We start from the raw sequence: 26,380 nt of genomic DNA on the forward strand, positions 1-26,380 counted from the left end.
GTGTGTGCTTGGGAGAGCCTGGTGGAAGTCTTGACACTCCTGCTATTGCCCATCTTGTCCTGCTTGCTGGTGCTCAGCACCCATCACCGAGCCCCCAGCTCAAGCAGTCTTTTGGGTGCCTGGTGGTGGAAGCAGGTGGGTAGGGTGTCCCTGTGGAGCGGCCCTGCCTTCCCTCCCACCATCCTCCCCACAGCTCTGAAGGAGACAGCTAACAGCTGCCTGACAAAGTAAAGGGTTTGCTGTCAAGAGCGCTGGGCTCGCAAATCAGATTTTGGCTTTGAACTAATTCAATTCTGCTGGAAAATGATGAAATCGTTACACTGCTGCCTGTTGGGTCACGCAGCTGCTGGCTGCGGTGGAGGAGATGCTTGCTGCTTCCTCCTACACTCCTGGCTCTTCTCTCCTAGTGCCCCTTGGCAGCACCGTGCACCCTAGCTTTGGGAAGCCGGGGGGGGGTGTCTACCCCTGTGTACTTTGGGGGTGGTTTCATGCTAAGAGAGTCCCAGATTTACTACCTGGTGCCAGCCCATGCAAATAGGTGAATTTCAAGGTGCTCTTTGGGTCCTGCAGATGTGGTTCATGTGGAGTGGATGTGTGGCACGATGGGGTGGCTCCTGCTTTCAGATGGGTTGTGTTGGGGAGTGCCACCCTCCCCCAGGGCAGTCAGGTGGTGTTTTCTGTCCCTGTCCTGCTCCAGCTGCCAAGCAGAGCAGGGCAAGGCATGATTGGATTGTGAGTCAAGCCCTCAGCCCCTTACCCTGCTGAGTGCAAGTCAAACCAGACCCTGTGGAGCATGTAACCTTTCTGGCAGGAATCTCTATGCCCCTACATGCAGCCACCTCTGGGATGGGGCATGGCAGTGATGGATCTTGTTGGTGAGAGCTGGCCAGAAAATAGAGAGCATGTTGTGGGTTTTTTTTTTTCATTTTTAAGGAGGCAGAATGTAATTGCTCAAGTCAGTAGTTGTTTGGGATTTACACTCTATCCATATGGAAGATATCCCAGGAGCTCTCTTGCTCCACTTATTTGTGATGGCAAGGGGTTGAAGCCGATCCTTGCTGGAGAAGGCTTTGCTGACACCCCACTGCCAGACCTTGAGCAGCATGGGACCAAGGGATGCTCATCTCCCAGTGCTGCAGGGCAGCTGGTGCTGGAGCCAGGAGAAGAGGCTGCCAGGCTTGGCAGCCAGCTCAGGAGATGTTAGTGGTTGCTCTCTTAACTGGCGAGCAGACCAAATTCCTATCTCCTGCTTCTCTCTCTTCCATTTTGGGATCCAGTGATCTGGCAGTGCGAAGGGGAGTGGAGCTGTCTTGGAAGTGAGACCCCTCATACTGGTACACTCAGAACTGTGCACACACCTTGCAGGACCATCTGGTCTGTTCTCCTGCACCAGCCCTGCTGCTTAAATTGTTCCTGAGCCTGTCCAGAGGTTTTGCAGTCATGGTGTTCCACTGAAGAGGGATTTGGTGTTGTGTAGCCCAGCTCTTCGCTTCCCCTGTGCAGTGCAGAGGCTGGAGGTCTGCTTGCCCATGGCCAGATGTGCTCAGTACATCTGTCCAGGGTACCCGTACCCAAAATGGAGGGACAATAGTCTGATGTAGCAGGGGTGAGAAAGGGCAGAGAGTTGGAGCTGGAGTGAAGATGATGCAGCAGAGAGCATGCTGGAATTTCTGAAGTCCTTGACCCCTTGGGCTGTCAGTGCAGGCAGAGCCAGTTCTGGGAGCTGGCAGGACACCAGCAGCAGCTTTCCGTGGGCTGCCCCAAGGAGAAGATTAGTTTTGAGTCTTTGGTGTGGGGCTTGCTGCCCAGCCTGCTGGCAGAGGGCAATGGCTGGGGACAAACTGTCCCAAACTGGGACAGGATAAGCCAAATCCTTTTCTGGTGGCAGACAGAGAATTCAGGTGTTAATGAACTGTACCACATTTGGATTATTTCTGGGAAGCAATTAAGGTGTAAAAGATCCTGGCATCCCAGCCTGGCACTTGGTACCTGCCTCCTGCAACCCCCTCCCTGGCTGTTTGTTGTCCTCATCCTCCATTGCAGCCCCTGGGTGGGCACAGGGGGATGAGGTGAGCCTGTAATGGTATTAACTGGTGAATTCCTGGCTAATTAATAATGCTGAGTGGTGTGAGCCTTGCCTCTGCTGTCTGCTCCCTCATTGCTTTCGTAAGTGGGCTTGAAGAAGGCAATGAGACAAAGCATGTCAAGGAGACACCCGCTCCCACTCGCTTGGTGCTGTGGAACTGCTTTCCCCCTCCTGCAGGACACTTCCCTTGGGAAATTCGAGTTCCCTGACCCTTTCTGGGGAGGCGCATTAATGCTGGGAGAGAGAAGGGTGTCCTGCTGTGGAGGTGGGGGCCTGGGGCATCTTGGGGGCCAGAGACAGCTGAGAGGGGTGCCAAAGGAAAGCACTGAAATAAAAACGAAATTAAAAGCAAGAATTGAAAGAAAACTACCTCCCCTGTGCAATGGGCTGAGGCCGTGGTCCCTGCAAACACCCATGCAAATGGGAAAGCAGGCAGAGCTTGACACCCCCTGCAGATCCCAGCATCTGCAAGCTGAAATGCTGCAAGGTCACTGTCCCTGTGACTGGCTGTGGTGTGTGTCAGTCACTGCTGGCACTGACCAGGGGCCAGATGTCCCTCTGTCCTTCTGTCCCTCCATCCCTCCACCTCGCCTTTCCCTGCAGCCTGTATCTAGTGGGGATGCTGGTGGGTGCCGTAACCCTGGTACTGCTGCCCTTGGCCCGACCTCCCCGTGCCGCCTGCCTGCGCTTCCCTACTGAGGCAGTTTGCTGTTAATGAGCTAATTGTCGGCGTAATTATTTATCGAGGTGGTGCCGGCATCGCAGTGGTGGCTGCGGGGGCTCCTCACGGTCCCGGAGCACAGCTGTATTTGTCGTTTCCCAGAGTTTGTTGAGACAAAGCAGAGAGGAGTAAACAGGGTAAACATCTCTCCTCTTGCATATTCAGCAGCTGAGGGGTTGGGGAAGCTGTAGACTGAGTGCAGAGAGAGCAGAAACTGCATCCAGGGGCTACCAGAGCCTAAGGGCATTGCCTTTAACTTGCCTGCTACTGCTGGGTGAAGATGCCTTACTGGAATAGGGGAGTTGTCAGGGCCAGAGAGTGGATTTTTTTCCCCCAGCAAAGTGCCTGAAGAATCCGGGGTATGGAAGCTGGGTGTCTTTTGGAATGTTGCTTCTGTCCCTGTTTGGGAAGATAATTTTCTTGGATCTACTCTTTTAAAATGCCTTAGCCAGGTGATGCAGAGGAGGATGGTCGGTGCATGTGCTGGCTGATGGATAGGAGACTTTGCTTGCAAGGCTGGGATTCAGAGGAATGGTGGAGAGATCCTAGTCTCCCTTCCTGTCTTTTTCTGTGGTTACACAGGCATGTGTTCCTGTTTTGGAGTCCCCACATCTCTCACAACTGGCTGTGGTTGTTCCCCCAGTTGAAGGAAGGACAAGCAAAGGTCAGGCAGGGAAGGGAGCTGATCTTTGGCTGTGTGCTATCTCAGGCACCCATCACAAACAAATCAGAGTAACTGAGGAAGCAGCCAGCATCCACACATTGCCTGGGGAGGCTGAACGTGACCAGCTGGCCTCATTCCTGGTCCTCCCTGCTGGAATGCTGGCATGGCACTGAGTCACCACAGCAGCCAGGAGCAGGACTGCTGGCCTTGGGGCCAGCATGGCAAGGAGGACTGTGGCTGCAGGAGGCTGAAATCATTGTGGCTGCCAGTGCATTGCATTGGGGCACAGAAAACCAGCATAGAATACATAGAATACATAGAATAAACCAGGTTGGAAGAGACCTTCAAGATCATCGCGTCCAACCCATCAACCAATCCAACACCGCCCAAGCAACTAACCCACGGCACCAAGCACCCTGTCAAGTCTTCTCCTAAAAACCTCCAGTGATGGCGACTCCACCACCTCCCCAGGCAGCCCATTCCAATGTTTTCCCTCCTCATTTTTCTTCTTCGTTGTGCATGACTACTGCATGGTCTGAGCTGACCCTCACTTCCCAGGCAGTGCCCAGCGGAATCCTGGGCCTATGTACTGCCCTTGTGTATGTGGAGCTCGGCAGCTCAGCGTTTTCCCATATGCTCCGTGCACATGCTGTATGGATTTTAAAACCCCTTGGGGACTGGCATACATTTGGAGGCTGCTGCTTGCCAAAAAACCTCTCTCCCCTTTACATTCAAAGTTACATAAGGAACTTTGTGAAGCGGAAAAATCCCATGGCTAGAGCAGGCTGTCTCACCATCGGCCATTCCTGCCTTGCTGCCCTAGCCTCCTGCACCCAGGCTTGCTGCTGCTTGGGGATTTGGCGGGAGCCCATTGCCAGAGGCTTGTCCATTGGCAGGACTGACCTTGCTAGAGGTCCCTGGCAGTGCAGCTCCAAGGACAGAGAGGGCCTGGTGCAGCTCTGCCTTGGCTTCTCCCCAGGCAGAGCTTGCAAAAGCTTCTCCCAGACCCGTGGGCGAGTGCTGCAGCGAGGAGGTAGCTGGCTGAGCCAAACGCCTTGTCTGGGACAAGGTAGCATGAGAAAAATGTGGGGATTTCCCAGAGACATTCCTGCAGGAGTGGATACTGGGCTGGCAGGTGGGTAGTGCTTGCTGGAGGCTCTGCTCTGTGAAGTGAGGTTCTTTCAGGAGCCCAGACCCGTTAGTCTTGGCTGGGAAGTGTTTTGTCTCTGGAGAAAGTCTGGAGTGCAGGATTCTGCCCTTCCTGCCTTGCTGCTAGGCTGTTCTCTTGTTGAAGCTGGTGCTGGGAGAGGTGTGTGTGCTGGGGTGAGGAGGGGAAGTGTGTGTGCTGAGGAGCTCCTGCCAGCATCCCATGCGTCTGAAGTGTCAGTGGCAATGACAGAAGGGGAGCAGTATTGCTGCTCTGGGTCCCACTGGATTTGTAAGTGCTGCCCTGTAAGGTGCAGAGGACCAAGAGCCTTGGTCTACAGAGCTTGTTCAGCTACAGAGAGGGGCTGTGTACCTTGGATATGTCCCAAGTACCTTACAACAGCAGGTAGGGAATTTTAGGGAGGCATCAGCTCATCCCTTCCCTCTGCTGGTGAGGAGGGACACCTGGGACAGGACAGGCAAGGGATGGGGCTGCTGAAGCTGCTGCAGCCAATGAAGTGGAAGTGGGATATGGCTGGTGGCCATCCAGGAGGTCCGGCGTGTCGCTGGCACAGAGTTCATCATCTCTCCTCTGTTTTCTTCCGACAGCCGCTGCAGATCGACGACAATTTCTGCGGCCAGGACTTCAACCAGCCGCTGGGTGGGACCGTCACCATCGAGGGCACCCCGCTCTTTGTGGACAAGGAAGATGGCATGACCTCGGTGGCCGCCTACGACTACAGGGGACAGACTGTCGTCTTTGCGGGCACACGGAGTGGCAGGATCAAAAAGGTAGGGAAGCCTTCAGTGATGCTGGTGGGGACTTCTTGCCTTGCTAGTCCCTTGAGGGTACAGGTGGGACTGTGCCTCCAGCATAGCATGAGTTGGTGTGTTGGGGGTACCATGCGAAGAGGCGGTGAGAGGCCATTTCCTCCTGCTCCTCTTTGCCAGCCGAGTTTACAAAAGCTCCGTCTTCTGGAAGGGTTATAACCTAGGGAAGTTGAGTACTGGCCACTGGTGGGTGTGAGCCTGGTCTGTAGTGTCTCAGGGCAGGTGGCTTTGTCCTGTAGCTGCCATGGGCTGGGCCCTGTCTGGACAGATATGAATTACTTTGCTATTGGCCTGGGCTGGGTGGCTCTAGCCTTGGGGTGGAGGAGACTCCTCTTCCCATACCCTGCTACGGCACAAAAGGTTGCTTGTTGGTGGCAATTAGCAAATAGCTCTGTGTGTGCCTTTCTCTGCCTGCATCTCCACAGGGCACAGATTTCCTGTTATCATAACATCATGCCTGTAATTACAGCTGTACATGCCCTGCCTAAACACAGCTTGCATTAACTGCATCTTCAACCTGAGAAGACGGTGCAAAGGTCCTGGTATGGTCTCTGCCAGTGGCAAGAGGACCAGGTCTTGGCTGAGGGGTTTGGCCTATTGCTTTGTGAGTTGTAAGGTGCTCCAGCACCTGTCCTGGCCACAGCATGCTGCAGTTTTGCTGCTTCTCCTGATCTGTGCTGGTCAGGGTACCGTGAAGGAGGCAATGTAGATTCCCTGGCAGGAATCAGGAGGAGGGTGCAGTGGTGGATGATAGTCCCTACACATTCCACTTGCTCTGTCTCTGTTCCCTTTGGCCTGCTTGTGGCCCTGCTTATTAGCAATGTGTTTAGGGGGTAGGAGGGGAACATGTGCAGCATGTGTTGGGTGCTGGGGTGGGGAGCAGGATGCTGGTGGTCTTCTCCAGCCCCACATCCTCTTCTAGGCTTTCTGTGGTCCTTGGTGTGGGCCACAGTGGCGCCAGGGCTGAGCAGGGCTGTGGGGAGCTGACAGAGGCAGCTCATCCTCCTTTCTGGATCGATAAGGGATCCGGAGGGACTGGTGTCATGTTGCTGGCAGCTTCTCCTGCCGCTGGGCTCCAGATGGGAGATTTTAAGTGGGGATGGGAAGTAAGGAGCATGTGGGAGGAGGGTTTACAATGCCATGTGAACAGTGTTATGCCTCTAGTTCCTTGTTTATCTAGAGGGGCTGGCAGCTGCTTTTTACACAATACCTCTGGAGTTTCCTCTCCTTCCTTTTTTCAGTTTTTCTCTGGTCTTTGCACCTTTAAAGCCACTTAGCAAGCAGTGATCTGGTGTGGGTGCCTGGCCATGGTGCAGGCTGCAGACTACAGAGTTGTGGTTGAGGCCAAGACTTGGAGCCTGGCTGTGGTTTGAGCATCCTTCTCTCCTGTAGGGCTTTTTTTTTTCCTTTTTTTGCTGTTTTCTAAACTCTCTTCCCCAGAGAGCTGATCTGGCTCTCTGGCCCTGTAGAACGGAAGGCCATGAAGCAGGAGCTTCATGGGGACCAAGAATTCTGAGTCCTGTCCTGGCACTGGAATGCTGAGCAGGTTTCATAGTCGTCTCCTGCTTGGAGCTCCCAAACCCCGCAGCAACCCAAACCAGAGTGGGAGCACTTTGAAGGCTCCAAGCCCTGCATTGCCAGGTCTCCTCCATGTTCCTTGCTGTGACCTTGGGGTTGGTAGCCCAGCCTCTCTGCGGCAGCCCCTGCCTGGCTGCCCAGCAAAGTGCTGCCTCAGCAGCTACCTGATCCTGCTGCATGGCTGCTGGTGGGGCCGGAGGGAGGGAAGGGCTCCTTCCTGCCTGAGAAGCACAAGGCGGGGGGCTGCTGACCTGTTTCTGAGTGGTGCCAACATGTCTCCAATTATGGGTGCAGCAGTGTGGTCGAGGTAGTTTCCCCAGGCAGAGGGTAAGGGAGGGGTGCATGGCCCAGCAGTGGTCACAATCCCTCTGCTTTGACACATTTCCCACCATGCCCTTGGCAAGCACCTAAGTTAGGCTTGGTGCAGCCTCAGGGCTTCTCTGTCCTCCTGCCTGTCCCACCTACCCTTGCTGGCACACTCTGGCATCCTCTGGGGAGAGAGGGCTGTGCTGACAGGTGGGTGCTCCTCTCCCCACTCCCAGGAGCCCTGTAAAGGATGCTGCTCTGCTGCAGGGGCACTGATCTCACCATCTGGTCTGGGGTAAGGTCAGGGCAGAGTCACTGCTGTGTCTGGATTTTCCTTGGATGGCAGCTCCCATACCCAGCATTTGTCCAGGCTGTTGTGTACAGACAGAGCCTCCCTTTGTCCCCCCCAAAAAAGCCACACAAGCCTCTGGCTGCCCTGCAGCCTTTCCCCAGCCCTGTTGCCAACAGTTGCTGCTGTGAGGCCAGGGTGGTGGGCAGCACCTGCTGCTGCCCCAGCTTCAGGGAGAGCCTAATTTTGGTGTGAAGTGTTTAGAAAGGTATTGCCAGCAACGTCAGATTTGCAAACCTGGTGGTGGGACAGGGACTGTGGGCTGGTATGGGGAGGCACTGGAGGAGGTGGAGATACGGGACCCTGAGCAGGAGGCACAGGTCGCAGCAGCAAAGGCCGTGGGCAGCCTGCTCTCAGCTTGTCCCCGCAGGGTTACCAGGCAGGCACAGTTATCTTTGGCTGGCCCTGAGTTATGTGCGGAGGCCAGACTTGGAAAGCCCGGGGCCCCGCGTGCTGCTTGTCCTCCCTGCCAGCAGTCATGGGACTGGGGTGCTGGGGGCATTCCTGGCACTGCCTGGGTGAGCAGCGTGCGGGGATGACTTCTCACGCCGCTGGGGCTGGCGGTGAGCCACTTCCTCCACGCTCCCGAGCTGGTGCGTCAGGGACCCGGCTGTGCACCCTGTGCTCTGAGGATGCTGGGGATGGGGAAGTGACATGGGGATCTAAGCCAGGAGCACGCTGCAGTGGGGATGGCCAGGGGATGTTTGTGCAAGGGCAGAGAGGCTTGCTTCCTAATGCCTGGGTTTTTACTGGAAACCACCTGTCCTCAGCTGGGCAGTCTTTTGCTGGGCAGCTGTCATTTTCTCAGGCGGTCTTTCCCATCCTTTGAGTGCACGGAAAGCTGCATGTGTGGTTGCAATGGGAGTGCTCAGTCACCTGCTGGAAAGGCACATTTGACACTGCACCTGTAGTTACCTCTTAAGCAGTGCACGCAAGGACCCTGTTTCGTGTGTGTGCTTTGAAGTGTTGTGTGGAGAGAAGGAAGAAGGATGATGCTGGAAGGGGTGTCATTGTGCAACCCCCTCCCCACTAGCACTGGGCTAGTGACTCTGAGCTGGGGCAGTGGGGTATCCTGGGAGGTGCAGCACAGAGACCCGACTGCCCTCGTTAGTTTGCCATCTGCTCCTCGTTATGCAAACAAGGGATTGCCTTAGGGCTCCACTGAGCTCCAGTGTGGCCCTTGTGGGTTGACCCAGTTTTGGGTTCTAGCTAGTTATTTCTGGGGGCATGAGCTGAGCTCCTTTCTCAGTGCAGCTGGTGGCTCCCTGCCTACTGCTGTCCCCTCACTTCTGTGGAGCAAGAAGGCTGCAATCACTCTCTCCTGCCGCAGACCTTCAGGAGATACCCAGCACCGTCGGGGATATAGACGCTGGAGATCCCTAGTGTGGGCATAGTTATGAGATGGTGCAGCCAGGGCATCCCAGCCAGAACAGCATTGGACTACACGTCCCTCACACCCAGCCAAGCGCCTGCTTCCTGAGGATTATCTGGCTACCAAGGCACCAGCATAATCTTAGCAGCTCCCTGCCCTGTCCTGAAAGCAGCTGGCTGTGGGGTGAGGCTTCATGCCTCACATGCATCAGGACGTGTCTCCGTTGGGAATCTGCTCCCCTGCAGGGCTGGTGCTTGCTGCAGCTTGTTTATTCTCTCCCACGGAAAGCACAGCTCAACTGGCCCCATGTCTGTCTTCTTTGGCTCCTCCACGTTAATAACAACAAACTCTTCATGCTGAGTGGGTCACCCCCAGCCCTACACAATGAGATGTGATTCTCTTCTCCTGTCAAGGGGCTCCCCTGCTGCCCTCTGTCCTCCCCTGTGCTTCAGGGACCAGATTTGGCAGCCTGTGAAGGCAGCTCCTTTGAGTAGGGTTCTCTTAAAGCTTTAGAGAAGGATGCTTCGATGTGTTCCAACCCTTGGTGTGTGTGAGCAGTATGGCCCAAAAATAGGTGCTGTAGGGAGGGGAAACTGCTGACTGAGGGCCTTTTGGGAATTTCCCTGTTGGCTGCTGGCTCTCCTCCCATCACAAAGGCCCCCATATGTCAGCCTCTTGGGTATGATGCATGACCTGATCATAGTCCACATGAGCTGGAAGGAGGAGCTGTCAGGCTCCCTGCCCACTCTGCCAGTCCTGTCCCCACAGATCCTTTTGCGTCACCCTCTGCTTAGTGCTCCTGGTAAGCAGCTAGGGCTGAGAAGGAGCCCTTTGTGTCGCCGTGGCTCTTGGAGTGAGCAGAAGGGCTCAGCCCCCCTCGTGACCCTACTGCTGGCTACCCTACTTACTGCCTGTGCCTCAGCAGGATTTTGGGGCTGGAAGGGGGCAGGTTTGGGGCATGAAGCCTGCCCTGGCCCTGGTGGTGTCAGCCAGTGACCCTTGAGGACTTACTGAGTATCAGCCCCGGTGCAGCCCCTTGAAATCCTCTCCTGCCCATGTTGCTGCCTCTCCCCAGCTGGCTGCCCAGCACAAGGGCCTTTTGTTCCTTCTGCCTCTTCCCTCTGCCCTCTCCTACTCGATCCCCATCCCATCCGATGGGGACCCCTCACCCCCTCCTCATATGCACACAGCTCCATAAGATGCCTGTGCTCAGCCCTGGGAGGAAGATCTGCTCCTTGGAGCATGCATCTGTGCTTCTCCCCAGTCAATGGCAATAATTTTATTGGCATGACAAGGTAGCCGACGGTTGCCAAAGTGAATCTATCAAATACCTCTCGGCGGCTCCCCGCCCCCTCGAGAGCTCTTGCTGGAGTCGTTAAGCTGTTTTAATCAAGGTGGAGGCTGGAGAACTGCCGTGTTGAGTGGCTGGGGTGGTGGGGAGGGGTGGCAGAGCCCTCCCTGTCCCCCAGCTCGTGGCGGGGAGCGCTCCGCATCGCCCCGTTCCTGCTTAGCAGGAAGGGGCCCCGCTTGCCAGCGTCGTGCTTTGTTGAGCCGCCTCGCTCTGAACAGGATGTTTCATTGTTGGAGGAAACAATTAGAAATTCATCGTGAACCGCTGGCCTTGGGGACCGGCCGGGGCGGCGGGGCCGGGGCTGCAGGCAGCTGCCAGCGTCGTCCTCGAGTGACTTCTGGAGGGGGATGTTGTGGCTATTCCTCCTCCTGCGAGATGGATAGGGATGAACCTTTCCATGCTTCTGGCTCTCGGAGGGATGCTGCAGCACGCTCATGAAGCCTTGGGGAAGGAGAGGGAAGGTGTCAGTGGGCTCTCTGCCTCTAAACCTCTCTCCTTCCACCCCTGTGCCCCCGGACTTTTTTTGACTCACAAGCCATAACCCTTTTTTCTTCTTTTCTTTTTTTTTTCCCCCTCCCATCTGCTCTGCACTCTGCACAAAGCCGGCAGGTGAGCGAGGGCGGGGAGCCTGGCTCCCGGCCAGCCGGGGAGGCAGCAGCAGCCAGCCCTGCTCCAACCTTCCCTGCCAGAAGTGCTGACGGTGCACGTCTCGCCTTGCCCTGCTCCGGCGCCCGCAGGCGGCGTGCCGCCTAACCCCATCCATCACTCCGCAGCCAGCGGGCAAGGCAGCGCTGCCGCCGGCTTTGCTGGTGTCAGGGCAAGGTGACTCCTGGGAGCAGTGCGTTGCAGAAGCTGGAGGAGGCTCAGGGATGGAGGCAGATCCTGAAAACCCCATGTCTTCAGAAGGGCTGCTGGATGTGAACCGGGCTTCTAACTTTCTTCAAGAAAGGGATCTGAGGGCAAGATGCCTCTCAGCAGTCCCCTGAGCCAGCTTGTGCTGCCCCATGGGGTGGGCTCAGAAGCTGGTGGGTCTGTGCAAGCCACACACAGCAGCACTGCCTTTGCAGCTCTTCCCTGCAGACCATTCCATGTCCTGGCAGGGACTGCCGCTTTGGAAAGAGAGTGTGAATTGGGCTGTGAAAGAAAAATCCAAGAGCCTGCATGTTTGTGCCTGCATGCCATTGCTGGTCCTGTCTCTTGTTGCAGGACTGGTTAAGGCAGTGGTGACCATGGCTCAGCAGCATTGGGAGAGCAAGGTGGAAGAGTGATGGTTTGGGGTCATTGGTGGGGACTCTGGGCCCCTCTAAACCTCTGGGCAAGAGTCACTGGGAGCCCACATTAGGAAAAGGCATGTGTGGACTTGCCCATTGCTGGGGGCATGAAGTGCTGGCAGTGAGCACTGAGTATTCCCTCCTTGCTGATGGGATTGATCTGGTTGGTGAAGCATGAAGCTGCTCAGCATTTTCTTTTGCACCATTCTGGGGCTGTGGCCCCTGCCTGTGACCCCAATTCTACTGGGAAGAGCAGGAGCATGACTGGCTTTGAAACTTGCTTCTGTGGTGGCCCCTTGGGGACAGGACAGGGTGAAAAGCCACCCCATTGAGATGGAAATGAGCTGGGAGGTCCCAGCTCTGTTGGGTCCCGCCTGTTGGAGCCATTGTGCCTATTCACTAGCACAAACGCTGACTAATTTTGGCTTTTAGGGTGGGAGAATAGCTCAGCCTCCCACCAAAGGCAGCGGAGAGGAGGGAGGATATGGGGAGCCCACGGCTCATCAGGCGAGCAGTGGTTGGGGAGGCAGAGGCTGTGGGTATGACTGGTTGGGAAGGGACTGTCCTGGGGTGTCCTGTCTGCCTTTGTGCAGCTCCATTAATTCAGGTTTAATGTTGCCTGAGGAATTTGTCCTGAGCTCGTGGGCTGCTGGAGGAGGGAAGATGTGTGCCCAGCAGGGACCGAGCTGGTTTTGGTGTTTGCTGGGATATGTGAGGACCCAGACTTGTCTCAGGTAGAGATGTGACAGTGGAGGAGGTCAGCCATCCTCAGTCCCTGTAGGCTGACCTCCTTGCTTCTCCCCTCTGAACTGGGAGGAAAATCTGTCATAGATTGAGAGAGGTGAAGGTGCACTGTGGCACTTGGAGATGCAGACTGCTGGAGCCCATCATCCATCTCTGAGGCTTTGAGACCTGGGGTCAGTCATTCATCTCCACTGCAGGTCCAGGAGGGGGTGGTGCTCAGCCCCAGGCCGTTCAGAAGAGCTGCTGTTTGGCCTCTGTTATCCCCTGCCCTTGTTAATTACGGGCTTTTCTGAAATGGAGCAGGAGAAAGGATGTTAAGGCAGGCTGGTACTGATGAGGAAGGCAGCAGGAAGGTGCCCCATGGGATTGGCATTGTGAGAAGAAATACAGAGGTGGAGAACAGGAGCAAGATCTGGGTGGTGGTGGATCTTGGGGTTGACCTTGTTGGGTGACAGAATAGAGGACCAGAGTTAAACCCTGTCCTGTCAAGTATCTAAAAAGCACCCAAGATGGGACCAGAGTGCTCAGCCTTCATCTTGCCTGGATCATACTTAGCCTGTGTGATACAGGGTAAACAAACCTGAGGATCAGGGCTGTGCTGGTAATCCTACCCTACCTCGTGGATAAGAAAATATCTGGGAGTTTTGCTCATCAAAGGGCAATGCAACTGGAGCTGCAGCACCAGAGGTTTAGACATGCCACCTGGCTATGGAAAGTGGTCTCCTGGCCTCGAGGGTGTGCATGCTAATCCTGGCTTAGGCCACCACAGCAAGGATAAAGCCAAACATTTCACGTGGTGGCACTTCACAAAGAAATGAGTTGGGTGAGTTCTCCTTTTAATCCCTTGACTGGATGCAGCTGTGTGGTTGAGGGTGCACTGGAGTAGGCTGCTGGGTGGAGCTGGGGTGGTGTAGCAGGGAAGAGCATCTCAGAAGGAGCATCAGAGCCCCAGATGTAAACATGTCCCATTTTTACTTGTTTGCTCTGTTTTTTCTTTTCCTCTTATCTCTCTTACCCCCACAAGTGCTGGAAACAGCTCTGTCTGCTGCACACCAGCCCCTGATCTTCCTCTCCTACTTTGGTAGGTCCTTGAGGTTCCCTTATTTCACCTCTGACCGATTGGAGGAGTGAAGTTGAAAGGTTCTGCACTGAATAAACCTTCCTGAATCCTCCCAGGCTGCTTCCAAGCTGTTACTTTGCCACATAAACCCTCCCTCTCCCTTTCCTTACCCATTGCAATTTGGTTGAGACTGGAAGGGAAGAGCAGGGTTGCAGCGAGGCACGGCAGGGAATGTGACAAGCAAGGGGAGTGCCATTGTTCGGGGTTTGGCACTGGATTTTGGGACCCTCGGGTGCTTTCCCTGGGTGGCCTGTCCTGTACCAGAGCTGATCCTGGCACCTCCCTGCTCTTTGTGCTCTCATGGACCAGCTGCTGGCACGAAACCTCCCCACAGCAGCGAGAGCAATTGTCTACATAGGAAGCAATAGTGGGAAAGTTTTATTTAATGAGTGCTTAGTTCTTTTAATGCTATTTAGCAGCTGGAGAGAAGGAAGAGAGCCAGCACGGTGTGACAGGCTGGTTCTCTGCAGAGTGCAGACGAGCTGAGGTGGTGGGGAGCATCCCTATGGTCTGTCAGAGTGAGGTAGGACGATGTGATAGTGCTTTGATTTTGCCACGCTCTGTGCTCTTGAGAGCAGCATTGGTTGGTCACTGTGCCAGGACAGAACTGGCATGTCTGGGCTGCTCAGTTCAGGGTTGCAAGGGTTGCAAGGTTGGGTCATGCTGGTAGAGCTGATGCTGGAGGAAGCATCTCCCTCCTGCTGTAATCCCTGTACAGGCAAAGGAAATGATGCTGGGCTGAAAAAGGCCTGTGTGGTTTTTATTAGCTACAACCCTAATGATGTATTTTGGATTGCTCTCCTGTGTAGATAAAATTTACCAGACCTTGAACAAAGGGGGGGGGAAAAAAGTCTCTCTGACCTTGAATCTGTTCCTCCACTTGTCTTCATTTCACTCCCCTCAGCTGGGGACACGGGTCAGTTTTGGGTGCTATTTATAGTCAGCTTTGCTTGACAGTTTTCTTTACAAAGCGAAAGGTTGTCACCTTTGTTTCTGATACTGCAGAGAGGAGCTGCTCAAGGGAAAAGGAAGAATAAATGAGAAAATTTTCAGAGTGTTCCTGTATGTGGCAAAGCTTTGTAATCTGGAAAGATCAAAAAGCACTGGACCTGCCACGCTGAGCTCTTTGTGTGGACATAGTCATGGTTCATAATGCCTGGAGAGATACAGGATGATGCTCTGCCGTGCTGGCTGCTGACTGCCGGGACCAGATGAAGCCTTTATCCACTCCAGAAGGGTGATGCTTTCCCTTCCCAGGCTGTTTGGCTCACTTCTCCGCATCTGGCACGGTTGGCTTTGCTTGAAACAGCACGTTAGCTTAATTCTTCCCTTCTCCCTCCCCCGTGAAGGAAGCCCTGGCTGTGTTTCCCACCTTCACTGGAGCTGCCTGCCCACAGGAGCTCTGCCGCTGAAATGGCATCACTTGCCTGTGCCCAGATCCCCTCCTCCGGCCTCGTCCCGTGCTGACAGACTTGTTGAAACAATAAATGTTGCCATAATTTAATTTTCAGGCAAACAATAGTCCAGGGACAATGTTAAATTCATGAAACTGGCTTAATGCGACGACATTTAATGAAACAATTAGTGCGCTAGTGTGGCTGTGCGTGGCTCGGGGGTAGTGGGGGTGCTGCTCCAGCTCGCCCACAGTCCCTTTCTGGGGACAAGCTGGGGAAAGGTTGATGCTCTGGGGAAAATGGGGTTGTCCTGCTCTCCCCCCGCCAGGCTGGGTGTGCTCTAGGGCTGCAGTTTTCTTGTCCTGCTCCTTGATGCTGCTGTGGTGCAGGCTGAGAGGTGGTGGGTCCAAACTCCGAAACTCCATGGTTTGGCTGAGAGGGGAAAGGTTAATGAGAGTGCTCTGGGGCAGGAGCGAGCTTGGTCTCTGCAGGCTTTGCCTTCCCTGATCCTTTCTGCTCTTTGCCTAGAACCCCAGGAAGGTCACTTCAGCTCCCAGCTGAGGTGGGGGCAGGGTGGGGAAGGGAGTGTCCCTGCTGAGGAGGCTTTTTGCTGAGGACTGGCCAGGCAGGGGATTGTCCCTTGGCTGAACACTAATGGAGGGTTTGGCAATGGATTGGTCGAGGTAAAGGGCTCCTGGCCATATTGCTGCTGATCTCCATCTGCTCCTGGAGAGCCCTTGTCCCTGTTGGTCCCTGGGATGCCTCTGGGCAAGGGCAGGCAGAGCAGGAAGAGGAGCCATCTCCTTGTGTTTGATCTGCATCTTGGAGAGTTTCTTCTCAGGTGTGATGATACCTGTGTCAACACACTGTCATCCCCCAACCTTTGCTTTGGGCTGCCAGATTGAAGCCTCAAATGCTGTAGCACCCCAGCTCCCATGTATGCAGCACTGGCTCTTCCCAAGGGCACTTGCCTCCAGGGCCACCCCGGGTTGCAGTATCCATGGGGCTATTAAGTGAGGTTGTTCTATTTGTAGCAAGAGTTAGGGGCGATGCTGTGCTGGGATAGGACAGGCTTGGCTTTGGGCGAGGGTTATGGCTCACAGAGCAGGTGAGAAGAGGCAGTTTGGAGAGCAGAGAGCCTGGCTGCTCGTTCCAGGGCTGGGTTGGATTTGTGCCACCCTACCAGCATCTCTTGGGCACTCTGGCACCAGTAACATGTCCAGAAGAGGTTTCCCTGCTGTTTCTTTCCTCTCAGTGATTGAAAGAGCTCCATAGATCTTAATTATATGCTGGCATCCACAGAGCAAACCTGGTGCTGCTGTAGCTGGAAGCTTGATGCTGGCAATGCTGCTCACTGGGCCTGGTGGCTGCTGGGGTATGGGGCTTCTTTGCCATTCTGATGACAGCTCATCCTTGCTAGATTGGCAGACCTCTGGAGCCACATGGGTGGGAACTGAGGCAGTGGTGGATGAAGGGATGATGTTAAATGTGTGGAAGATTTCGCTGTGGCTGTTCTTCAGTCAAGTGTGAGGAGGGTGCAGCTGGAGACACATGGATGCCATCTCCTTACCCTGAAGGAGATGCTATCTGGGGATCTCCAGCCGGGCTTTTCTCACCTGCAAAAGTCCCCCTTGGCTCTTTTGCATCCTCCTAATCCTCCCAGCAGCGCCCTCTACTGAAACCTGAGCACCACCAAACTTGTGTCACTGGTGGTGCTTTTCCCACCTGGGACTTAAATCTAGAGTTTCACTGAAAGATGCAGCAAAGTCTTTCCAATGATGGGTTTCTGAGCTTATGGGCAAACTTGAGGTCTGTAGAGCAGTTTGCAGTCCTGGAAGCTGTGAATGCAGCAGGTCTGCTAGTCTCAGAAGCTGGGTTGATGCCTGGTTGTTCCCTGCTCCCTGGCTTTGTTGTGCTTATTTATTTATTTGCTTTTACTGGTAACTGTTGAACAAAATGCAGTTGGGAAAAAAAAAAAACCTCATGGAGGAAATATATGATGCAGTTTTGATGTGTGTGTGTGTATACATATATATCTGTGTCTGTTTTCCTTTACAAGCTTCCAAAAATAGGCCTGTCTTGGCCAGGGCGACTGTGTCTGTAATTAGCTTTGCAAAGTGGGTGTCTTAGCGAGGTTGGTACATTTGCAGCCACGCAGAAAAGGCTCAGCATTGCTGGCAAGGAGCTTAAGGTGTGAGACCTCAGAGGAGGTGGCCTTGGCTGGAGGGTGGAGAGGTGCAGGCAGTGGGCTCTTGCAGTGGGCTCTGTACCAGCCTTTGCCCCCCCCCCCCAGGATGGAAATACTGGGTGGGATTGGGCTCACTATCTGGTTTTCCTCTTCACACTTGTTTTCCTGATGGTGCGTGGGGTGTGTCTGTTACCTGTGATGGTTTTTGTGAGAAATGAGCAAAATCCTTTAAAAAGACCCCAAAGCCCCAAAACTGCACCTTGCCTGCATGGTCCTTGCCAGCTGATTCCCACCCTGTGCGAGGGATGGAAACTTCCCAAATTGAATTCTCCGTTTATTTCCCCAGGGTTTCTCCATGTAACTCTCCCTCTCTTTCTGGTATGTTTATGAGCCTCCAGGGATCTGTTTTTACACTCAACGTTTAAAATTAAAGATGTGTTTCTCTTCTAGAAGGTGAGATAAACACTCGCCGTCTCAGCTAGGGTTTTCCTTCCTGACTTCCCTTCCACCAACCCCCCCCGCCCCGAGAAATCTGCTGGTGGGAAAGAGTGAGCCCGTGGCTGCACAGAATAAGCTGGGAATGAGATGCCTGGGCTAGGCTTTCCTCCCACGGGGTCCAGTCCACTGCATCGTGGGATGTGTGAGCTTTGGCTTCCTCCTCCATTTGCTTGTTGTTTTAAAAGAGGGCAAAAGTTGCTACCTTTGGCATGGGGTGGATGGAAGGGGAGGGAATGGGAAATGTGCTTGCTTCAGCTTCAAATCTGGTCCATCTTGGTGATTAAGGGCATGCCATGTGATGACACCATACCACCTCTCATCTGTGGGAGGGCTCTGTAGATTGCACTAACTCTGTTGTAAAGCAGTGTCTGTTTCTGGCCTGAGGTTGTGCAGGGGCTGGCACTTCCTGTGGTGGCACCTACTACCTGTGGTGGCACCTACTACCTGTGGTGGCACCTACTACCTGTGGTGGCACCTACTACCTGTGGTCCTTGTGGGGTGTGCTGCTTGGGCTGCCTCAAGTGTGTCCCCCTGCAATTTGTGCCCTCTTGAGCTGCTCATCCCAGGGGTAGAAAGCATCTGCATCCTATTAGCTTAAGGAGAGGTGGAAGGTCTTACTCTGTGCCTCCTCACATGAGCATCACTGTTTACCTTCCTCTCTGCAGCTCATTCTTTCAGATCACAGTTGAGGGATGCCTTTCTGCCTGCTTGCTTAGGCTGCTGAAATGGGACCTGAGCTTTATTCTGGAAATGGAAGCAATTAAAGAGCCTGCAAACAGCTCTGTCCCTTCCCAACACCATATCCGCCCAGGTGGCTGCCTGTGCCTCTCTCCTGGGATGGAAACATCTCCGCTCACCTCTGCTCAGCTTGGTTTCCCCTCAGCATGTGCTGCTGCACTCATGTGAGTGTCCTCACTGCTGTGCTGTGGAAGCTTTGGCACCCAGCCCAAATCCCCAAGAACAGAATTTTTCAGCTGAGACTTGGCCCATAGTGCATTTCTGAGTCAGTACTGGGGTTAGTACCACGTACCTGTGGTGCTGGGGCATTTTGGCAAACATCTATTGAGCTCTGTACACCCTGGATGTCCCTGCCTGGGTGGCAGGTCTTGCCGGCCAAGACTGTTGAGTCAAAACTGTTGTTCCTGACCCCTCTAACCTCCCTAATTCTGTTTATGCTCATGAGCAGGGAGAAACAGAGAGTGAGCAGGCCTCTTTTTTTTTTTTTTAATGGCTTTCAAGTTTCTGGTGATGTTTTTCATCAGGAAAATGATAGTTGCATAGAAGCAGTTAATTGGAGGAAAAGTTTATGGTAATAAATGTCAAGAATGTTTCAGGGATGGTTTGTATGAAATGCATTTCTTTAAAGCCTCCCAGCAAAAACAAAAACCTTGCCCTATTTTGAACCTTGCCAAAGAGAAACAACTTCAAAACTTCAAGTTTCTTTCTCTTTTTTTTTCTTCTTTTTTTTTTTTTTGGTGTGTGTGTAATGTTTAAGTGCCTTTTTTCTCCCCTCAGCCTGTTCTCTTTAAACAAAGCATGTGTTTTCCTGGCGCAGCTCCCCAGAGGCAGCTCTGCTGAAGTGGAGGGCAGGGGCTGAGGAGGTGATGGCTGGACGAGTCCAGGCAAGTCCTGGGTTTTGGCAGGAGCTGGAGTCCTCCATCTTTTTGGGGGTGGGGCTGGGGGCTGGACTGTGGTCAGTTGGATTTCCTGCTTGTGCTTCCCATTTCTCCTCTGAAACATGCCATCTGTGGATGGTGATGGCCACAGCCAAAATGAGGAGCGACCTACAAGCATGCACAGAGTATGCTGATATCCTGGGGCAGAAGGTGATAAAGGAAAGAGTAAATGCTTTGAAGTGATATTAGCACCTTGGCTGCCTCTCCCTGTGCAGCCATCCTCTGTTTCTCATCGGGCTGTTGGTAACCGTGCTTTGCCTCTTGCTTCCTTAAGCAAGTGAGGGCTTGAGGAGGTTGGCATGAAAGAAAATGGGATGGGGAAGATGATTTCCTAGGAGGGGATATTTGTCCTAGGAGGGGGTATTTGTCTTCATGCGTGGTCTGAAACATCTCAGGGATGATGAGGCTGCCTGAATCTGCCTGGAAGCTCCACTCACCCCAGTGCAGCCGAGCCCTGCTGCGCGCTGCCTTCCAGCCACAGCCGTACCTTCGGCCCCAGCTGCGGGGCTCGGCGCTGGTGTGTTTTTCATAAAGGCTCTTAATCACATACAGGATGTTTCTGTTTGTTCAAGCAATGAAATCACACAAACAACCCACCCCCAGTTTGGCTTTCGCGGAGCATCAGCTGCTCGACCCAAGTCCGGCAGAGCTGGAGCAACCCTCCCGTCTCCTCCTCTGGCTCTCGACCCAGCAGTGTGGCGAGAGCGCGCTTTCATGTTGTGGACATGGCCTGGAAAGCTGCCCGGCACCGGGGACAGGATTAGATTAGGGCTGGGAGCTGGGGGCTGACTCATCGCTGGGGCTCGCACTTGGCTGAGGCGGTGGCAGCAGCGTCTCGCGGGAGCTTGCGGGGAGGCTTGGAGACCTTGAGCTGGGACCAGGCCCGTGTTTTGGGGGTTGGGTTGTAGGCAGGCTCCGCGTGAGCAGTGACTGCTAGCTCAGGCCCTCTCCTAAGAAGAGCGCAGTTGTTTTTTGAGTGAGTTTGAGGCACCATTTCTCATTCCTGGGCTCTGGCGTTGTGTTGTTGCGCTACCCCAAGCACCCAGCCTTGCTTGGGGAGGTTGCAGACCAGCCACTGCCTTGTCTTTTGCTTTGAGCTTCGTCCCCCGGGGTGTTAAGCATAAGGAGAGCAGGAATGCGTCAGGATGGATTGGAATGAAAAAACACCCTGACTTTTCTTGCCCCTGTTGTGCACATTGGTCCCACTGCTGCTGTTTCCATGGCAAAGCAGCGGGCCTGTAACCCAGCCTGCTCCGTGCTCCTCACTGTTTAGAGGAGCAAAAATCCTCGGAGATGATGAGAATAATGTAAGAAGCCATTAACGAGAGCGGGAGAAAGAACGGAGGAGCCGGAGCAGGGTCGGGGCGGGGGCGCGGGGAGGCAGGGCTGGTTTTTGGCAGGGAGCAGGTCACGTTGGCAGCCTGCTCGCCTTGCCTTAGATGTGTTATGAAGTTTTGGAGGTTGCTTGAAAAGTGTCTGGGGAGCAGTGGTGAGCCAAGCGGGCCACGGGCCAGCTTGCAGCTAAACATGTTGTTGTGTAAAATTGCAGTCAATTAATTTAAGACCTGCCAATTTCAGCTGCAGAGCACTAGGAGGTTCTGTCAAGTTTTCAATGGGATAAAAAGGGGGAAGGGGGGGATTAGTTTTCAGCACTTGGAAGGGCAAATAGTGATCCTCTGCTCAATCCTGCAAAGCACCTCCTCCTCTCTGCTCCTTTTGGTTGTGGTAAATTTGCTGCCATTTGGGTTAAAAGTCCTTCTGGTGTGTGCCATTGTGTCTGGGATGGTTGGAGGACAGCAGCTGGAGCCCAGTGAGGTGTCAGTGGTCATTCCAGGGCCTGGGAAGGCACTGGCTGTGGGGAGATGACCTAATCCCGTTTGGCTTTGCAGTGGTTCCCCACCACAGCCCCCCAGGGAGAATCCCCTCCTGCATCCTGAGATAGTCTTCCCCAAACATCTGGTCATGCAAGACTGGTCTGATCCTTGGCATGTTGGGCAGCATGCTATCTGTCTGTAATAGAGGAGGAGCTGAAAAATAGTCAGAGTAACCTGAAGAGATGCCTTAAGTACTCTGCTTGCCAGCTCAGAGGTCAGAACTATCATTCATGATAGGGTGCACAGACTGGTACCAAACCATTTGAGAAAACCTGCCCTGGAGAGCTGACAGCCAAGTGAGCAGAGTGTGACAGTGTCTAAACCCTGGAAAGGCTTATGCCTCCCTTATGTGGTGGCAGTGACATGGTGCTCCTCCCTCGGGATGTGCCCTATGCCAGCTATTCCCTCTGCCCATTGTACTGTCATGCTGCTGGAGCGTGGCACCTCTGGGCAAGGGGACCCTACTGGAAACTCCAGCTGGTGTTCCGTTGTTTGCTCCAGCCTGCATCAGAAGAGTGTGTCCTAGGTTTTGAAGAGCAGTGCATCTACAAGCTGGCTTTTTGTTTGGGTTAGGTTTTGTCTTGCTGTTTTTCTCGTGCTTTACAGCTTAGTGAAACCTGTGAGAAAGCTCAGCTCTGCTTGTGAGTAACAGTCATGGGACTGGCAGGCGAGCCGGCTTTGGCTGTTCCCCTTGGCCAGCTCACAGCCAGCGGCAGGGCTGAACAAGAAGGGGAGCTTGTTCTGCTTGGGACTTGCACCTCTCTAGCTGTGGCTTAGCCCTCTGTCCTTATCCTGACTTGTTTTTACATCTCTAAAAACAACTTAGCGTAGATTTACACACGTGTGCATGTTTGCTCTTCCTGTGGTCTCATCCCCAGACTTTTATTGTAGCCTCAGCCACTATGGCTCTGTGTTCCCAGGACAACTTCTCCAACTGCTGCTGCTTTCTTACTCACCATGGAAGGGTACAAACCCACATGTCAATGTTTGTGCTTTTCTGTGCAAGGGTCCTGTTCTGGCTTCAGATCCCCACAAGGCTGCAGACTTGCTGCTCCTCACTGCTGGGAGGAGAAGGGATTTTGGAGGTAGGTCCCTCCTCCAGAGCCAGGCTGTGCCGCGTAGGCACTGCTGTCTGCGGACTTCCCCAGAATATATGAAGTGTAATTTCCTCCTGCTTCGCCGGGAGCTTGTTAATATTTCACTGGGACATGGGGGCAGCCTGAAAAGCCTGTGCTTCAAAGAAGGGCAGCCTTCAGCAGCTCTGGGGTTGGCTTTTGGTTTCCCAAGCTCATGCTATAACTCGTTCTGTGGTTTTAAAATAGGTAAAAAAACCCCACTCAGCAGAGGAGGAAGCCCAGAGGAGAACGCGGCTGGCCGTTGCCTGTATGCCACTGCCTTGCTGAGCTGGGCTGTGGGTCTAGTATCTGTTCAGCTCCAGTCCTGCATTGCCATTCAGAAAAAAAAATATAAATCCACCATAGCTAAGGGAGAAGGACTGTCTGGAGGCCTTGTGAGCCCACTTGGGTTTGAAATTGCCAGTTGGGACCCTCTGCAGCCCAGCTGTGTACTACTGATCACTCTTTCTACACAGAGAGAGTGACTCTCCTTTGGTATGGGCTGCCCAGGGAGGTGGTGGAGTCACCATCACTGGAGGTGTTCAGGAGGAGGCTTGATAGGGTGCTTGGTTGCATGGTTTAGTTGATTAGGTGGTGTTGGATAATAGGTTGGATGTGATGATCTTGAAGGTTTCTTCCAACCTGGTTTATTCCAGTCTGTTCTGATGCCAACCTGGTGCTCAGGAAGGGCTGCTGCTGAGTTGCATTTTAGGAGTGACTTTCGGAGGGGGTTTTCGCGGGCTTACTTTTGCCTGGTCCTGGAACTCCACAAATCGGAGCAGGATTGGCCCTCCAGGAACGATAACAGGAGAATTACTGCATTGCATGGGCGTCTTTATGTGTTTTTTAAACCCTGCCTTCTAATTATAAATAATGGCTGTGATATGAGATATGATTATGATGGATGGTGATTCTGTATTCCGTGTGCATTAGCGGCTTTAACCTTGCTGGGGTAATTATGTCTCATTTTAAATTCTGATACTATTTATTTGAGGTAGGGGACTGGGAATTTAATTTCTACTGCTTTGTCTTTTAGTGTTATTATTATTTGAAAAGGATACCTTTGTGAAATTGTTTTTTAATCATTCCCTCCAGTTGGCAGCACCGGCGCATTAATGTTTTCAGGGCCCATGTGGGGTTGTTTTGGAGATGTTTGTAGAGGTAGATGTTTCAGGGGTATGTGCAGCTGAGGGTCAATGCATAGGACAGGAGCTTCTCTGCTGAGACACCTGTGTGCATCCCTCTGGCTTTGGTCTTCCCAAAGCAGCTATCCTTGGCCTTTTGCGCTAGCTGCTGCTCTTGACCTTCATGTCTCTGCCAGGCTGGGCTCCTTCCTCACACCAGGTCTCTGGGGGGGGTCCAGGCAGGAGCAGGCAGGGCTGAGCCATGGTCCTGCCTTCCCCTCTCACCATCTTTGACAGCATGTTTAATTAAAAACCACATCAACCCGAAGATTATGCACGTGGTCCTTAATCAGTTTGAAGTCTCCGTGAGAATAAAGTAATTATACTACTCGTTTGGTTACAGTAATTAAAACTTTAATTAACATCATTTCCCACCCCTTGGCCTCCCTCTACAGATATTCAGGAATGCAATGGGTGCCTGCCAGGGTTGTACCTTGGGATAAAGCCGTTTATCCGGGGGCTGTCTGCACATCCTCGTTTACATTCCCTCCAGCGTTATGCTGGTGAGGTCCAGCCATGCTTGGTGCTTGCCTGTCTGTCACTGGGTTCCTGGGTGCCAATCTGCATCCTTGGCTGGGAGCAGCTCCTTGGTCACGATGCAGGCAAGTTTCAGGGGGTGGCAGCTCCACCTGAGGTCCCCTGGCAGCAGTGAGAACGGTGGTAGGTGTTCCTCAGAGATCTTATGAGAACTTGGTTTTGAATGTGGTGTGTGCTTTGGTCTAGTCTTGGCCAGAGCCAAGCTTTCAGAGAGCAGCCTTGCATCTCCAGGAGTAATTTCTTAGGAAGCTGTCTGCACTTTTCGTTTCCCATTGCGTGGACCGGCAAGATCTGCCACTGCTTGTGGCAGAGTGCTGTTTGTTGTATCTGGAAAGCTCAGGATGAGCTCCAGCCCCCTTTCACCCCAGTTTACCTCCTGGCTGAGCTCTGTAGTCACCAAGGGGCTCTGTGTTGGCCAACAGGACCCAGCGTTCCCTGACAGCCTGACAAAGGGATTGCTGCCTGGAGAAGCAGGGTGGGGGATTTCTGCATCGGTGCCGAAGGAAATCCATGCTGTGTAAAACCTGAGCTCTTAAATATCTTCAGCAGCATCCTTAGGGAAAGCAATCTCTGTATTTAAATCTTCTCAATCTCTCCCTCAAAATTACTTCTATCCTCAGACTGAAGAGCCTTATTTTCATCCTGGTTTTGAAGGGAGAGCCTGCTGCAGAGAAGTGGTTTTCATTGCTCCCAAGTTCCGTGTGGTGGGCAGCCATGGCACCATAGCTTTCCCCTGGCTTTGTTGGAGATGCAGAGGAGGGTGTAGTGTAGCCAGGGATGTGGCTCCTGAGGTCAGAGCTGCCGTGGGAGGGCCAGAGATTTAGGGTGTGGGAACAAAGCCTTAAAATGCAAATAGGAAGTGAGAGCGGGGAATTTAGCAAACATGTCAAGAGCTCAAGGTGGTGCAAGTGAGAGGGTCTGATTTTGAAGCAGAATATTTGGAGGCACTCTCCTGTGTGCTCAGCCCGAAGCCAGGCTTAGCTGGCTGTTATCACTGGCAACACCAGGCATGGAACAGCGGAAGATTTCTTCTCTAATCTTGGAGGCGCTTGTGTCTGGAGCAGGGACTGTTTTGGAGGAAAGGCAGAGCCTGGAGTTTTAATTGTGGCATGTCAACAGAGAAGATGTTGATCTAAAAAGAAAAAACCCAAAACAACTTTAAAAAAAGTGTGACTAACTTTCTGCCTCTTCCTGATGCCATGGGTTATGTTCCCTTCGAGTGCATCATGTGATGTATGATTTTGTCATTGAGTTTGTAAGCGATTCTGGATGTGCAGTTCTGCTGCCAGTGCTGGGTGTTAATATTTAATGTTGTTTCTGTGCCCTGTGATATTTAGACTCTGATAGTTCATTGCTTATCAGCTCCTTTTGGGCAGTCTGATGTGATTTGTCCGTGGAGATAAAACACCAGGACAGTCCAGAGCTGCAGCAACAAGCGGCCTATTGGGTAGGAAGGGATCAAAGCTGGTGTTAAACAGGTAAAGCTGAATCACCCCATGCAGTCAGCATTGTCCTTCTCCCGGGGTGGAGGTGAATGGGCAGTGGATTTAGCTCCTGTTAGATCCCCCTTGCTGCAACGTGTCCCTGCGGCAGACAGCTTTTGGCTTGCACATCCTGGAAGAAGTGGCTGGTGTGCTTCTGTGACTGGAGCTGAATGAATGGGGAGCCCCTGAGGTGGGGTTGCAGAAGACTTTAGAGTCTGCTGGCTGGATAAATCCCAATGCAAGGCATGGTGCAGCTCTACTGGCTCTTGCTGGATCTGTGTGTGGGGCCACTGGTGCAGGTGCTGGAGTGGAATAGGGCCAACTGCCAGGGGTTCCCTGAGGGTTCCCTGAAGCAAACTGTGCCCCCCTTGTGGTCTGTCCCTCCACAGCCTCCCCTGTGTGGACTTTTCTTGCCACTGGCTCCTCTGCCACATCAACAGACCCCACCTTGTCCTCAGGCAGCTCCTCTCTTGCTGTTGTGTTTTTTTAGAAACCAGGAAGGAAACAGCTCTTTTCCTGAAGCTGAGGGAGGAGAAAAGGATACAACTGATCTCCAGCTGTGCTGCAGGCCTGGGAGCTTGTCCATCTTCCCTGCTAGATCCCTGTTGAAGCCCCATTGCCTCCTTCCTTGCCCTTTGGGATGCCATGACAGATCTGGGAAGCAGATCTGATTGGCAGCAGTCCTTGGCCATAGGCATGTCCCAAGCAGCCAGGAAGATGAAGGTGGTGGGACAAGCACTTGGTGTTTGTGTTGGGATTATCTTGATCTGGTTGGTCAAAAGTGTGGCTAGACTTGGAAAGGGAGGATTGTGCTGTTCTGTTAAGCTAAGCAGCATTTTTAGGAGGAAAATAAGTGGTGGTTCAGATTTGCAGGAGAGATGGCAACTCCTG

The 26,380-nt window shown here is 53.4% G+C and overlaps 1 protein-coding gene across 1 annotated transcript in view; it reads left to right on the forward strand.

The window, feature by feature from the left end:
* PLXNA1 (plexin A1) overlaps window positions 1-26,380 on the forward strand; it is a 124,444-nt gene that overhangs the window by 16,662 nt on the left and 81,402 nt on the right. Inside the window, exon 3 of the mRNA XM_054162857.1 lies at window positions 5,227-5,409. Coding sequence (XP_054018832.1) covers window positions 5,227-5,409 — 183 coding nt within the window. The remainder of the gene's footprint in view (window positions 1-5,226; window positions 5,410-26,380) is intronic.

The sequence above is a fragment of the Dryobates pubescens genome, chromosome 1 (assembly GCF_014839835.1).
Source record: "Dryobates pubescens isolate bDryPub1 chromosome 1, bDryPub1.pri, whole genome shotgun sequence".
NCBI lineage: Eukaryota > Metazoa > Chordata > Aves > Piciformes > Picidae > Dryobates > Dryobates pubescens.